This window comes from Coffea arabica, chromosome 11c (genome assembly GCF_036785885.1).
Source record: "Coffea arabica cultivar ET-39 chromosome 11c, Coffea Arabica ET-39 HiFi, whole genome shotgun sequence".
Classification (NCBI taxonomy): domain Eukaryota; kingdom Viridiplantae; phylum Streptophyta; class Magnoliopsida; order Gentianales; family Rubiaceae; genus Coffea; species Coffea arabica.
In genome coordinates this window covers 45,209,375-45,225,542 of record NC_092330.1, presented here as the reverse complement: position 1 = coordinate 45,225,542, position 16,168 = coordinate 45,209,375, and the positions used below count along the sequence as shown (strand labels likewise).

At 37.5% G+C, this 16,168-nt stretch overlaps 3 protein-coding genes across 6 annotated transcripts; 1 reads left to right on the top strand and 2 right to left on the bottom strand.

Moving 5' to 3' along the window:
* Positions 1-1,958: 1,958 nt before the first annotated feature.
* On the top strand, positions 1,959-4,706 carry LOC113715539 (protein LAZY 1-like). Of its 2 annotated transcripts, none has more exons than XM_027239767.2 (5): positions 1,959-2,024; positions 2,121-2,187; positions 2,595-3,469; positions 3,817-4,105; positions 4,628-4,706. In XM_027239767.2, exons 1-5 carry the CDS (start codon positions 2,019-2,021, stop codon positions 4,645-4,647), a joined length of 1,257 nt encoding a protein of 418 aa, XP_027095568.1. In that variant the 5' UTR covers positions 1,959-2,018; the 3' UTR covers positions 4,648-4,706. The 2 variants fall into 2 exon arrangements, with proteins under 2 accessions (XP_027095568.1, XP_027095569.1); XM_027239768.2 differs by having other exon boundaries at positions 1,962-2,024; positions 2,619-3,469.
* Positions 4,707-6,141: 1,435 nt separating this feature from the next.
* On the bottom strand, positions 6,142-7,506 carry LOC113716297 (UDP-glucosyltransferase 29-like). Its single transcript, XM_027240578.1, has one exon. The coding sequence runs from the start codon at positions 7,504-7,506 to the stop codon at positions 6,142-6,144; it is 1,365 nt and encodes a 454-aa protein (XP_027096379.1).
* A 1,983-nt stretch (positions 7,507-9,489) lies between these two features.
* On the bottom strand, positions 9,490-15,902 carry LOC113716741 (sphingosine-1-phosphate lyase). Of its 3 annotated transcripts, XM_027241160.2 has the most exons (15): positions 15,554-15,902; positions 15,381-15,426; positions 14,537-14,688; positions 14,363-14,422; positions 13,849-14,073; positions 13,625-13,766; positions 13,302-13,352; positions 13,125-13,216; positions 12,260-12,386; positions 11,234-11,249; positions 10,845-10,952; positions 10,695-10,749; positions 10,470-10,616; positions 10,151-10,229; positions 9,490-9,737 (listed from the first exon to the last, which is right to left on the bottom strand). In XM_027241160.2, the coding sequence occupies exons 1-15, from the start codon at positions 15,757-15,759 to the stop codon at positions 9,615-9,617; spliced, it is 1,629 nt and encodes a 542-aa protein (XP_027096961.1). In that variant the 5' UTR covers positions 15,760-15,902; the 3' UTR covers positions 9,490-9,614. The 3 variants fall into 3 exon arrangements, with proteins under 3 accessions (XP_027096961.1, XP_071926594.1, XP_071926595.1); XM_072070493.1 differs by lacking the exon at positions 14,363-14,422; XM_072070494.1 differs by lacking the exon at positions 10,151-10,229 and having other exon boundaries at positions 9,673-9,737.
* Between the last annotated feature and the right edge of the window lie 266 nt (positions 15,903-16,168).

Sequence of the window (16,168 nt, the reverse complement as noted above, 5' to 3'; positions counted from 1 at the left end):
TTTCGGCAGCAGATCAAATGGGCTTCTGCTAGCTACCTGTCGCCCTGGCAGCATGGAGTAGTTACTCGCATGCTCATCAAGGGACCATGGAACTCTATATATCCAAGACCATCATCGATGACTAAGATTTTTTTTTTTTTCGGAGGGCGGGGGGTGAGCGGGCAGGGGAAGGGGCGGGGGGGGGGGTTTGAGATCTGTGTAAGTCGCCGTCGATGAAACATCTGTAGCTTGCGAATTCATTCTGCTCGCATGCTTTTAAATGGGAAGAGCATTCATGCGTTATTAAAAAATAAAAAATAAAAATTCGAGCATTCAATCGAAATTTCTTTCTTTGGTTCTTTAATTCTTCAAGCATCAGGCTATATATAAATTCAGTTGCTATGTCTTTGTTTTGTCAAATGTGTGGTTCTCGGATCTACCAAAACACAATTTTTAATTAATTTTATTTATATAGGTTTCAACTCCACCAATGCCACAAAACTTGAGAAATTTGGTTTTCGGCTCTCTCTCTTTTTCTCTTTCCTTTCCTACGTAGAAACAAGACATCCATATATAAACATTTGGAGACGTATTTCCGGTGAAACTATTGAGCATGCACATGTGAAAATGTTTGTTCTCATCAAAGTTGTCTCTAAGCTAACACCGTTTTCTCCTTGTTTATCTGGTGGCACTCCCATTAATCGGTGTTGCACTCTTTATCTGCGGGGCACGTTGAAGAAGTTGACGGCTTGATGCTAGCCAACCATATCCCCTGTGGATTGATCAAATTTGTTGTCACCAGTTAAATCATTTTGAGTTCGATCAAGACTTAACTACTGAATTGATAGAAGGAAACGCAGATGGACATCCTTAATTGCCCGATATTTATGTAAAAAGAACTGGAGGATTATGTCAATCACAATCTGATTTGAAACTGGCTCCACTCCAGCTATATGCATATATTTCACACCGATACCTCTATTTTACCTTTCATTAGCAATAGAACAGACACAAAAGGCCAGCTTCTACTGTCGTTCACCTCGCACAGATCCCATCAGCTCATGGCCTGTAGTTTAAAGTTCCAGGGAAAGTTTAATCTAGCAAGGGAAAAAAAGAGCAATCCGTATCAGAGTTGTAAACAAGGACTTGAGTTACTTCAGCTGCTGCTTCTTGATTAGCTTAGTAGTGGCTGGCGTTTTCTTTTTCAACAAAAAGGTAATTTCATAATGTATGTGATTTTTGAGCATACAAGATCAAATAGATCAAGCTCCATTTTTACGTTTGGCATATGATACCATCAGACTTGGGATCGCTTTCATCGCGTCTATTGATCAATGATCAAACATTTTTCTTTTGGCGTGATCGATTGATTTGTTATTCTACATTCATGATGAACGATTGATAAAGCATGGGTTATGTAGAGCAGCTCTATGCTTTGTTCATAAGACAAAACATTGTAAGCACGCGTCAGCCTGGCTTCTTATTCCTCATGAAGAGATGAAGAAGATACAATTTAACAGATAGTGTTTGACCCATTGGCGTCATCTAAAATTCCATTCATACTTTGATTTCTGGCTGTTTATGGTCTTAATTGAACCTAAGAAGTGGGTGAAACCAATAATTAAATCACTTGTTTCATGCAAATGAAGAGCATGATCAAGTGTTGCAACGAAACGTGCATGCGCCAGAACCACCCATCATTCACAGATTATGGAGATAATTTCACCCAGTCCAAGATAAACACCAAGCAATGCTGAATAGTATGGCAAATCAGTAATCATAAATCAGCAAATCTACGCACATGAGTGGGAGATAAACGCTAATATGAACTTACCGTGCCCGAGAATGAAGTAAATTAACAACACTAAAAGTCAGCCCAAGCTTTGTTTTTTTCTTCCTGTTTTTCTGAACCCGCCAATTTCTTGCATCGATTTAGGCTTCAGAAACCGGTTTGACAATTTTGTAGTCTCTATATATAACGGCAAACTAACCACACACTTCTATTTTACCATACATTTAGCTCTGAGAGACACCAAAAGATGAAGGTCAGTTCCACTTAATTTTGTTGCGTTGAACTTAAATAGCCACAGTTACCTAATTCATCTGAAACTTGCCGGTTATCTGCGGTATTTTCATGGCAGTTACTAGGTTGGATGCATCGTAAGTTCCGGCAGAATAGCAATGAGCCCTTCAAAGATTTTTCCATCGGTAAGTGATCATGTATTTCAAAGTCTGTGGTTTAGTTCTTCTTAATTGGTGAGTCGGAGTCTCAAATTTATGGAACAACACGTAATCTTGAATCTATATACTCATTTGTGAATCAGGAACTTCGTTTTGTTGAAACATATATAACTTCTTCAGTTTTTGTTACGTTACTTAATTTAATGGCAATTAGCAAAGAACAAACCAGAAGGTGATTTGATTGGTGATCCTCAATTAACAAAGATCTTGAATAACTCAAACATTGTCGAGCTTGAACTGTTAATGAGTGCACGAAATGAATGATGATGGCTAACAAGACAATCACAATTGTGCAATTCCTGGTAAATCAAGCAACGTATTGCACCTGATTAGCCTGCTAGCGTCCTAGTTACTCTACATATTTCTCCTGTCAGGGAATTCTTGTGCTTGTCTTACAGGGCAGCCGTCACTGGATGACGTACAATACCCTTCAAAGCCAAACTATTGCACTAAACCATTAATCAGAGGACAAAGGGACAACCAACTTCGAAAATCATCTGCCAGTACTGATGCTGCTAGGACTGATGGTGATGATATTGGAGAAGAGACATCGGCTGCACTTTCTGAGTTCTTCCATGGCTTCCTTGCAATTGGTACCCTGGGGACAGACCCAGTCACTGCTGACCCTTCAACGCCAACATTTTCCATCTCTGTGGAGAACATAATGGAGAAAGAAACTGAAGTGACCGAAAATGAGTTGAGGCTGATCAATGATGAATTGGAGAAGGTGCTGGGAGCCGATGAAATTTGTAATCTCTCATCAGGAAGAAACAGCCATGTCAGCACTGGGAGGAACAGCCACGTGAGCACTGGAAGGAACAGTCATGTCAGTGCAGGAAGGAGCAGTCATTGTAGCGCAATTACACTTGGGGGCAAGCCTACGGAAAGCACAGATGCCAATGGGAATGGGACAATTGTCTGTCCACTGCAAAGCTATCTTCTTGGATCAGCAATTGGATTTCCAGAAACAACGACAACAACAACAATAACAACAAGTACTACTACTGCAAAGAAAGAAAGTAGGGTGTCGCTTGGAGAGCTCTTCCTGAAAACAAAACAAGCAGAGGATATCTCTGGAGCAAAACCTGAAAGAGCAGCTGAAAAGAAACCGGACAAGGAATCCGATAAGTCTGCAGTTCTTCTTGTCAAGAAGATGCTAAAGAGAAAAATACTCCATCCTAATCGGAACTGCATTGCGGCTTCTGGAGGAACAACTGATTCTGCTTCAGCTGAAACCAAACTGCACAAGGTGGGTCTTTTTTCTCACGAAAATAAATCATAGAGCCTTGATCATCCTGCACTTTCATCTCTTGGCTCTTAATCAAATTAAATCCTTACCATAAAGTGGAGCAAAACCAAAAGAATTGAGCCTTTCACATGATTTCTGAATCGCTCAAGTTCAAACTGACATGTTAGACTTCGATTTGTGTTGGAACAGGAAAGGAGTAGATTGCTAGTTAAAATGGTGTATTGTACATCTAAGTTAAGCCTTAAGAAAGAAAGGCTGAACCAATATAAGGGTGAACTTTTGTTTGCAAATGTTTATTTCCATAAATTCTAACAAAATGTAGCTTCCTAATGCTGAAATATGTGCAGATCCTCCATCTTTTCCACAGGAAAGTCCACCCTGAAAGCTCGGCAGCTGCCAAGAAGTCTAAGAAGCCGCCAAGCCAGGTTGGGGAAAGAAGTGGCGGGAGCTACAAGAGGCCATATATCATTGGAGGCCCGGAGGATACGGATGAAGACATCATAATAACCCCATACCAGCCCCTCTCAAAGGAACGCCTAAGACGCTTCAAGAGCCAGTCAAACCCACCCCAACTCTCACTCAATGGTGGCAATCCTCTTGGCACTGGCGAACACTGGATTAAAACAGATTCAGACTGTAAGTAGTACGTAGGATATTCATACAAATCCTGATGGGCTTAGCCAGATCTCCTTGGATGCACAAATTATTTTTTTTGAAAAAAACTATTCTTGTTTAATTAGTTGCTTTCCAAGAATTGAGTTACCATTAGCAGAGAAATAGTATAACTGTACTAGGAGCCCCCGAGAGTAAAAAACTCAGTATTATATCCGTGTATTACTTATGTAGTATACATTCCATATAATACCCTTAAAGAATACTCTGGGAAAAAAAAATAGCTATACTTTTTTTCACACACTAAATTGACTTTTCCGGTTATATATTTGACTAATAAGCACTTCGATTTGTGACAAAACTCTTAAAACTTCTGGGTAAGATAAACACTAAACTTATGAGTTATGCACAAAATAACAAAGACTTTTAATTTATGCGTATTTTTTGTCATATACACGCGTAATTAAGATGCCAAGAACGTGATATGATGATTATCATGAATCTAATGTCTCATACGCAAAGGTTTTGTTTTTGTTACCTTTGTAGACCTGGTGCTGGAGCTCTGAAACAGAAGCAGGCAGCAATTTCAAAGTGTGGCTCGCATTAAACCTACAGGATGCCAAAATGGTTGTGTGTGTGTGTGTGTGTGTGTTTAAAAGTACTCTCTCAATTAAGTAGCAAGTACTTTGATTGTTATTTTTCTTGATCCACGATTGTGAGCTTGGCTTTGTAATTACCCATACCTATAGAGTGGGTTATTTTGCCTGATAAGTTTGAGATAATGGTTAAAATAAAATGAGCAAACCCCATCTCATGCGCATATATATATATACATATATATATATATATATATATATATATATGTTGCCACGAATATATTGTCTGAATTATGTCGATGGATTACTCTTAGCCAACGAACAACGTTTTCTGCCTGGAATCATGCTCGTGAACACTGCTCAAATTAATGTAATGATTAATGGTGTAGACAATTAATAGAATATCATCTGGTCATATGAATAAATATGAATAAATCCCAGTTGACCAAACAGTCAAACATAAGCTTTACAGGAATAAACTTTACGTACATCTTTTATTTTCTTTGATTTTTTTTTTGTCCCTGGAAAAAAAAAAAAAAGAAAAAGAGAGAGAGTGAAGAAAATAGAGCAACGATTGCAGCACTACTAACATTTTTTATTTGTTCATTTCTATTTTTTTGGTGCTAGCAGTATCAGTAGTACCTTACTCCTAATTTACCAGCCTAAAACCAAAACATGTTTATCTAAAAAGAAAAACAAAAAAAAAAAAAAATCGGCCCTAGAGTTCAGTTCGGATCCATCAACTACCGATCTCATTAGAAAACTTGTCATTCGTACTTCAATTTTAATACATCTAAGTAAACATAAATCTCTACCGAGGAATTAGTTTTTTCCAAGATTTAATACAAATTACTTGTATATCCAAAGCACTAATACATTAAAAAAAAAGAAAGCGTGGTTTCCCGTTGAAGTTGCAAATGTGTTTTGCTATGGACCATGATCCATCCAACCATCTCAAAAAAATTCCTCCATTCCTACAAAACAAATGGCAGATGTCCCTCCCACAAGTTTGTCCGACATTAAGAAGCACACAAACTTTTAATAGTAAGTAGCCTTGATTAATGAATGATTAGTAGCGTATATCATAGCAGCACAAGCGAGGTAACGAACTGGTTAATGAGAGGGAAAAATAAACTGTAAAAGTAACAAACTTGATGGTAACGAGTCGTAGTAACTTAATTACCCACTTGGGATCCTCGGTGACATGTTTTCTATGTCAATCCAATGCCACCAATAGTGTTGCGTCAAGTGTCTTATTATTATTTACACTTTAATTTTTTAATAATTCAACTTGGTTTGGTTTAACACAAGTATAAATAATAACATGACACTTGGCGCAATACTATTGGTGACATTAGATTGACATAGAAAACATGTCACCGAGGATCCTAAGTGCTTAATTACCATCATATCAAAACACTGACAGAATGCAAAATTTAAGCCAAAACTAAAAACTATAAAGTACTACTGTATTGGCTGGTGCAGACCGTTGCTCTTGTCCTTCGTCAAACAGAGTTGGACCAACTCCTTCACCACCTCATCAATCTCTTCATCTCCTTTTAATTCAAGTTTCTCTCGCAAATCTCTTGCCTTCTTCCTGACGGGTTCTCCTCTTGGCCCCTTCACCACCTGGTTGATGATTTCAGCCATGTCTTCCCCATGAATCTTCCCAGTTGATCCTCGGACAACCTCCATACCCGCTCCAACCTCTTCAAGTAACCGAGCATTAACCGGTTGGTCAAGGTGCATAGGCACCGCTATGATTGGAACCCCAAATCTCATGCCCTCCAAAACTGAATTCCAACCACAATGACTCACAAAACCTCCAATGCTAGAATGGTTCAATATTTTTGCTTGGGGTGCCCATCCATTCACAATTTTTCCCCTCTCCCCAACCCTCTTGAGAAAGCCTTTTGGCAAGGCTTCTTCGACTATAATATTCTCTCCCTTTGGAAACCTAACAACCCATACAAAGTTAAGACTGCTAAGCTCTAAACCATGGGCAACGCCTTCCAAATCTTCCTTGGACAGAAAATATTCGCTGCCAAAAGAAACAAAAACTGTTGAATACTTTCCTTTTGTGTTCAGCCATTCCATAATTGTCGAATCTTCATTGTCATGTACGGGGTCTTGAACAAGAGGGCCAACAGGAACTACTTTCTTCCCAGATAAGCAAGAAACGTAATCGTTATATTTGCCTTCAATCTCCTTAAAACTCTTGATTAGAAGGACTTTAGAAGATCGTTCGATGCATTGAGCCACTCTATTTGCATCTCCATCGCGCTCAAGCAATTTGTTAGCTATAGCAGACTCATAATCGCGAAAAAAAATCGTGGAAGAATAAGGGAATTGGATACCTGGAGTCTGGAAGAAATGCAGCATGCACGAAGTCATGGTCGCGCTACAAGTAATAAACTCAACGGCAGGGATATTATAATATGATGCAGCCTCTGGAGCCCACGGCTGAAGAAGATCATATATGAGCAAGTCGGGCATTAGAGTCCTCAGGATCTTGCAGAAGTTAGGACTAGCCATCTCAAAAGCCTCCTTGAGAGTGACCATGAGATGTGGAGGGAGACCATTAGTGGTGTGGTACTGAGGGGGAAGGTTAGGCAATGTGGGGAGATTGAGTTCAATGAGTTGGATTGATTTACCAAACTTTGGGCTTATTTTTGACCTGATTGAACTGAGGTTAATGGGGGTAGAGCACAAATAGATGTTGAAGTTTCTGGCGGTCAGTTTCTTGGCAAGTTCTAAGTAAGGGGAGACATGCCCATGAGCAAGCCATGGGAGCATAAGTATGCTGGAAATTGTTTGGTTTTCTTCCATTGCTCAAAAACTCTCTCGCAAGAATTTTCTGCTATGGGGAAGGAGAAGATCGAAAAGTTTCTTTCTGTGCAGGAGATACGGGGAGGGGAAAAGTTTTTTGGGGTAATATGCATAGAAAACTTCCATATTATTGGTGCACTTAGAAGGAATGAAAATAATTGGTGAATTTTTGAGAATCAGAATCTTCGAAGAATTGCTAAATATGTTAAGTTGCCATGCAATAGTATTGGAGATGATCAATGCCATTGCATGGCAACTTAACATAACTAGTGGATTGCGTGAAGGCATTGAAAAAGTTGACGTTATTACTGCCATGACTAGATAGCAGAGTTTTTCTCCTTGTCATTCTTTCTATAGAAGATTTAACAACTTCGCCGGAGAAATTCAATTCAATTCTCGACTGGCGACTTTTTTTATTTCTCTAGGTAATCTCCACTTGGTCGGTGAAAGTTGGAAAAATGTACAAAGTGAGTTATACTTAACTATGCATGCATGCATGCGTGCACCCACACACATATATGTGTAATCACACTCAACGTATTTTATAATGACACTCCTACTATCATTTTTATCATGTACTTTTCATTTATTAAATTATATAATAAAAAATTATGGAAATGCTATTATGAAAAAAAGAATTAATTTTCTATACACCGACAATGTATCTACTCGCACCATTGGATATATGATACATAATTCGAATTTGAATTTGAAACCTAAATTTTGCATTCAACCATGATAGTGTATACACTGTTAGTGTATATAAGATTACTCTAAAAAAAAGTGAAGTACGATTGCATTTGCATTTTTTTTTGGCACTACTGTTGAGTAATGTTATTTATAGATGATTATTAAAGTCACTAATTAGTTAAGTTAGTTGGGAGGATTTTGGATAAAATGATTGAAAATTCCTTTTTTCTGAAAAACGGTTAATCGTCTTTGGACCATGTCGATACTGATATTGTTATCAGTTTGGAAGATTTTGAAATCTCTTGCAAGATATGAACAGGGAGAATTCTCTTTTCTTTCATAAACCATTAGTAGAATAATATAGATAGAGCTATGTTTGATTATTAATACGGAATCGAATAATATTATGACCTAGTGGGAAAAGCATAGCCATATGTGCTCTAATTAAAAGAAATAATTGGTATAGGTTATTGAAAGTGATTATGTGATCATAATCTATCCTTGGTAGATTTTTCGGAAGAAACATATATATATATATATATATATATATATATATATATTATAGCCCCTTTGATTTAGCTTTTTATATAACGTCCATGCCACGCTAAAAATGATAACACAAAGTATTTATGACTGGAGCTGCAATCCGTGATCTGACAAGTCTAACGAATTTCGGAATGGAAGCATACAGGATTCCAGGTTCTTGCAGTCGTAAAGATTTCGACTCTCAAATTCTATGCAAAGTAAATGCTCAGCTGAGAGACACTTTAACAAAAATCTAATAAGTTATCTCGATCCTGATTTCCATCTCCAATAATAGTTGTTTAAGGATTAAGTTGTCTTGTGCAATAATATATTGTTTGTGGTTTTGCAAATCAAATACAACTGTTGGTTTGATTTCCCGAGATGAGCTAAATGACTACCGTCCACAATGTTGGTCAATTGAGAATGGGCACATCCTCTGAGTCTTCGGTGCATAAACTTTTTACTGATGGTAAAATCTCTTTCTTTGTGAACGGTGCTGTCTCTCGGAGAAGATTGTAGCATGCGAGATGCTCTGCTTAAGACTTAAACATGAGGAATTTCTATGGCCCCCCCTCCTCCTTTAGCACCCAAGAAAAGGTAAGTAGTGAAGGATGCCTCTACTTGGAGGCATGCAGTTCCTGCGCAAGTCCGTCCCAAAATCATAAAAACGCAGAAAAAGCACTGCCATTGTCTGTTGCACGAAAATTAAAGAAGAAAATTGATAGCGCGATTTTGCAAGCATACAAGATTTCCAGACAACACCAAAACTAGCTGAAATATGTCACGTCATGTATTGCTAATCAATTCTGGTTATTTCTTCCATCGAACCTTTACAAAAGAATTATGAAATATTATAAGACGGAAGCTTCGCCACCGGGAAGATAAGAATGCCACTAGCATGAACTATCCATGAAATCCACCAACAAATCCTTGACCATTACTCTATCTGGCATCTTTCCCGCCGCACCATATATTGGAGCAAGCCCTCCACTAATAGGACCTGGATTTTCTTTTACCTGAAATGGGAAAAACTCCATGAATGACTGTTAGTGTTTCTTCAAAATTCATGGCGTTGGCAAAATTACAACTCCAAAGTTAAGGGCCAAAACAGATTGAGGCCTCGCAAAATGAAGGTTCAGAAAATGAGACATAAGAGGCTCAACCTTCAGCCCCCTCTGCACTTCTTAGAAGTTCCCTAACTTTGACTGCAAAAGCTTTTGTTTTCAACCTCAGCATGTTATTATTCCTCCACCGAATGGCACAGGACATGACATGACCAGGTTTACATTTTTACCAGCAAAAGTTACATGAATTGTGAGCCGCCATCATGAATTATGCATGTCTATTACGTTAATCAATCCTGATATGCAACTGCGATGGTCTGATTAGAAATATGGTAATTAGTGTTCTCGACTAAGCAAGAACTTACAGTTTGAACAGATTCTCTGAGATCCTTCAAGAAGTCCTCAACAACACATACATGCTGAAGTGTCACACATATATGAATGCTGTCAAAGAAGCATAATGTTAATACCTCAGGAGAAGAATTTGAGAAAGCACTAAATGAATAAACACAATTCTTCAGAGCAACCGGGTAGAGTACTCAAAATGGTAAGAAGCACTATTACATGTAATTAAATGTCGTATTATGATAACGATGCCATGTTGAGTGACTATCTTGCCATTGGTAAATGTGATGACTAAAATCCAATATCATGATGTATCCACGATCAGTAAAAGATGCTTACCTATTAGGTCTTTGCAGCGCATTTAGATGCCAACCTTTTGATGACATAATATCGTTGACTTCAAAGATGTCCACAACATCAGATCCAAAGGCCACAATGGTCATATCAGGCCTTCCAATGATGAATAGTTCGGGAATTTCCTGCACTCTGCATTGATAAAACATTGGTATGTGACAGTCCTTAATTTGAAATACTCAAAAACTTTCCAGTGAAACATGTATCTACCCCTTCTGTATTCTCTTTGAAGCTTCCATTATAGCCCTTGTGTTTTCCAAGTATCCTGTAAGAGAGGAAGAAACTTGTGAGCTCAGAATCCACAAGTTCAAAACAGAAATTTGGACAACCAAGTGCAAATTGTAATTAATTATGATGTACCTTCCACTCCTAGTGACATCATTGCTGCCCAAGCTCCAGCAATCAAGCCTCCGGGCCTGCTCCCAGCAATCGTTGGAGAGACATAAAGCCCACCAGACCATTCAGTAACTGACAGTCAAAGTAATTTATACAGAAGCATCAGACATGAGTTTAGGCACAAGTTAAAATACAGATAACATATTTCACTGGCCAAGAATTAAGACAATCCCAAATCCTTTTATGTCCAACAGATGTTGCAAGAATGCCAATAATGACCTGTTTTCCAGAAATCTAGTCTCACAGAGACTGCTCAACATTTATTAAATCAAATTACAAAAGTTTTGTTATGGCATGCACCTAGCTTGACCGCTCAAAAATTAGAAATAGATCATTGTGAAATTATAACTCACCAGCAACAAATTGATGCTGTTATATCAGAGATACAAGAAGCCACGTGATTCAGCATCCCAACATTCAGGCCCATTAGCAAATATGCAAAGTAGAATAGGCAGCCATCGAAATTAGAAGGGAAAAAAAAAAGATGATATGTGTTCAGCAACTTGAGCTATGTGTGGAATATGTCATTTAGACATGCTAAGCCATAATGATCAGCTTGTAGATCAACAGTAGTACGCAGAATGACTAATGCAATTTGATGAATGAATTGTGGATTGCAATTTATAAGTGCATTTATCCTTATTAATCATGTCTAAGATTCTAAATATTGCTACTAGTTTCTTCTAATTTTTCAATTGGGTAAAGCTTTAATTCAAAAAAGCGAAGAATAGGTTTCACTAAGATGAAAGTTTTGCTTTCTTCTCCAATTATCAGCTTGGAACTATAGCATTTCAAGAAAATTGAAGGCATCACTCCGGTCTAAAGCAGAGCACCAGTCTATGCAAAAAATACAGATTAGGTTAGTCAATCCTGCCCAAGACGTGTTTGTTGGCACGACCAGCATAGGAACTCCAACTTATGAGTAAAGCAAAACTGAACTGATCAGCTGAAAATGGTTCCACAACAGGCCGAATGAATAGATGAATGTAGACAGGGGAACCTGAAAACAGGTAGTTTTATGACCTTATTAATGCGTGTAAGGGGGGAGGTTGAATTCCAAACATTATATCTCTACCATACTTGTCACCAAAATATGGAGATACTATGACATTTTGGACAATGATAACTACAGTAGCAAGAGACTAATCAATAACAAAGGAATCAACCAGCAGATGAGGAAGACCATATCTCTCCCTACACTCTTAACACCAAACCCACTAAAAAGAACGGGAAAAATCATGCAGAAACACCTTCCAAAGAAAAAAGGAGCCTGCACTCATCTCTGATAGGTTTTCAATCTACCATAAGAAAACTCCAAACGATTTTAAATGCTTCTTGAGAATAGCGTATAAGTAGAGAGATGACAAATAATTGCTTACCTTTCTGATGTCATGATTTCTGTACAGAACTATACTAGTTCCTTTCGGAGCCAAACCATATTTGTGTACATCTACTGAGATTGAGGTCACTCCTTGAACAGAAAAATCACAAGGTGGTACAGGGTACCTAGAAATTAACATGATAGTTTAGTGGATTAAACAAATAATTTTCGTAACCCCGAGAACAAATGAAGCAGAAAGATCAATAAATGAAAATAAATAATTAATTAAAAGCCACTATCAATTATAAGCTTCTTCTCTTGGTAATTTGTCCAAATAAATGGCACATATGACACAACAACTGCAGCATCTAATGAAAATGTTTAAAACCCACACCATAGGCATCTTGTAATGAATACTCCTTGAATACATTTTGGATGCAGTTGTTTAAGAGTATGTTTTAGCAGCATCCACTTCAAGTGCTATCATATACTTTTCATTGTAGCTTTGGATCAATTCCTATTCTCACCAACATATTAGAGAGCCCATGAAAGCAGTGATAAATAAAAATTACAGAACAGTTTTAACAGTATAAGCTGGTATTATTTTCCTTCCTTTTTCATTAATTGACATAAAAACAGCATGATGCCATCAAAACAATTTCAAGAATAGGAAGGATCCTTCTCCTCAAAATGCTATTGTCATGCAAATTTCATTTTTGTAGCCTGTGAGAACAAATATTCAGTAAAAGAAGAACTAACTATGTAAGGATAAGATATAAGAGAATATGAGAAATGGTGATCTACAGAACAGCTTGAAGCCTAAGGATAAGAAGGGAGAACACAAGACTTCAAAGTAACTTGAATGATTTAATAATTAGCAAAAGATAGCAGAAAGTGAGCCAGATAATGTCCAGAATATTTACCCAAGTTTACGAGCAAAAGGTAGTACAAAGCCACCCAGACAGAGGTCTACATGTAAACAAATTCCAAAACTAGAAGCTAAATCACCAAGCTCCTGCGAGAGAGATTATAAGAGGTGAATTCTGAGAAGCAAAAACCATTTCTCAGGAATTGGAGAATGAGTACTCTGAATCACATGCCTCAATTGGGTCAATAATTCCATGAGGGAAGCCAGGTGCTGATCCAACAATCTGTGAATTCATGAGTTTCAAGTTCAGGTTCGCTTGAAAAGTAACAAAGTTAGGAAACCAGACAAAAGATAACATGAAGATAAACTAGCAATTATCGCTTCTAAATGATGCCAGCAAAATGTGAAATGAAATCTGATCGCCAACAGTTGCACAAAACCATCAAAACCTGACATGATCTATAGTAAAATAACATTGCTTTAGGGAGAAAAGAAACAAACTCTGCTCCAATATTGCTAAATGCACGGCATACCAGACCTACTTAAGAATAATACCATTATAGTGTTTTTGTTGATATGTCTTCTTATAGCCCTGGCATCTGCTTGAAATTGTTTGTTTACTGGGACTCGCCACAACTTGATTTTGAAATATTGAGCAGCCTTGTCATACGCAGAGTGGGCAGATACTGGTATTATCCTATGTTCGCAAAGTAAAATGCATGATGTGATTAATTTGCTCATGAAAATTATGCAAGAAAAGCTTATGTATAGCTACATACATTTCTGGTTTAGTGATTCCCTTCTTAGCTCTCATGTAGTCACGAGATGATTTCACCGCTAATAATATGCTTTCTGTCCCACCTGATGTCATGTTCCCACAGATTTGCCCTCCAGAAGCCTTTTCCTTACTTCCAAGTAGTGCAGCTGTCATTGCAACAACCTCTGCTTCAAATCTTACAACACTTGGGAATACATCGAGATGCAGTGGATTAGTATGTGCAAACCTGAAAGGAACCTCGAGAGCAAGAGGCCAAAAGACAAAAATTAGTGACACCATTTTAATAGGCTGAAGGTTGATAAATGAGAATGGAAAAGCATCTAAAACTGACAATGAAACATCCAAAGCCAAATCTGTGACCTTTCCCTAGAAGGTCCTTCACTATAATTCCGGAAGTTTTACCAGAAATTAGAATTGCTTGTTCATTGTATACATTAGCTACAGATCAAAACTATCCTATTGTCTAGTTAATAGAATGGGCTTTTTAATATTAACAACTGCATTATCATACTAACATTGAACATGCCTCATTTATCAAAGGAAAATGTCCTTCCTGCTCAGTTCCTCCAATATAGCTGCACAAGCATATCAAGTTAGCCTTTACTTGCAAGAACATGCTACTAGTAATAAAATCACTGTCTCAAAGGTGCCTGAAAGTATGCCTAGCCAATGATTAACTAAGAACATACACTGTACCAGAGCATCTGCCCTGCCAGACCACATCTTTTTGCTTCTCATCTTTCATTTTCTCGATAACTCCAGCTCCCAGTCGTGTCCGTGGCAACTCACTTATCCAATCATCTCTTTTGGATTTACCAGAAGTTTGCATTTTATCCACAACCTGCAAAGTAAATGAACAAAAACTGCAGCTCAGTAAGCCGAGTAAGATTGTTAGTTACAAGTTACAACTAATATGAAAAAAGAAACATAATAAAGTGGACCAAGAAAAGCACTAGACAAGAAGCTTTTGGTAACTAATAAAATTCATATTTGTAGCTGGAATTCAAATTTGCTTAAAAAAAAGATTTGGAATAGTAAAACAATTTTTGAACGAAAAATGATGAAGGCAAATATTCGAACAATTTGGAATGGATTACGCATTTTGAAAAAAATAGAAAAATAAGAAACAAGTACCAAAAGAGTCCAACACAATCAACAAGTTTCTGTCCAGAGCAAACGTTCTATGTAATTGACATCAACCAGGGAACTACTAATCCACTGCTGAAAGGCACTATCTACTCATTCAATTTTGCACACAGTCATGTCATTTTTGAATCGATTACAGTGGTGGCAGATTCAGTTAGACTTGCACTATTATACCAGAAAATTTGATAATAAAAGAACATCATCCGGCGCTACCTTTAGTTCTGTTCCTTTTTTGATTGATTGTTCTCTCTTTGGCTACTTTTTCATTGTCCAATTAAAGCTCAAATTCTTTACTTATTTCCAAAAACCGTTAAACATAATATAAAAAGGTCAATAAGCATATATTATGAAATCATAACGGATAAAGAATTATACAATATACACCACCTTTTGCTTTTCGGCATCGATGTATCGTTTTACTCCAGGCACTAGCCTGTATCAAATATAACCAAAATTTAGAACAGAAAAACCAAAATCGGTATTAACATATGTAGCAAGCTCCGAATAACAAAAGAAAAATAGTCAAACAAATATTGAAAAAGAAATAGTTGAAAGATTACTTGACACAGCTCATGAAGAAGCCTAGAATAGTAGCTTTGAGTCCGTTCTCGGAAATAACATCGAAAAATGATTGCAACAGTCGAGCCAGAAGCAGAGTGAGAATGGGAGCGGCGACCAAAGCGAGAGGTTCGTAGTTCGATAAGGAAACATTGACCGAAGCTCTCAGTCGATTCAGCGAAGACGACAGCTGATTCAGCGACTCCATTTTGTTCACCGATCGGCCTGAACTCTGGAAATCCAAAATCTGTATGAAAAACTGTTGGTTTTATTATTATTATTATTATTATTTGGGAACACCTAAACAGAGTTTGTATTATGTATACAGGAAATAGAAAGACACGACGATAAGGAGAATATAATTTTACTTGGTAAGGCGTAGGGAATACGTACAAGTTATCACTTCGTCGTATGGCGGGTTTGTCACGTTGCGTCGAGTTTTCATTTTTATTTTATTTTGCCTTTGAGGGCGCTGCATAACCAATTCCCTTCCCAACCAACCCACAACAATTTTTTCGCTTTTCATTTCTTCAATAATGGATATTGGTAACTTTGAGAAACAAAACCGGAGTCAGCTGACAGCAATTAGAATCGTGATTATTAAAGCATTAGACAAC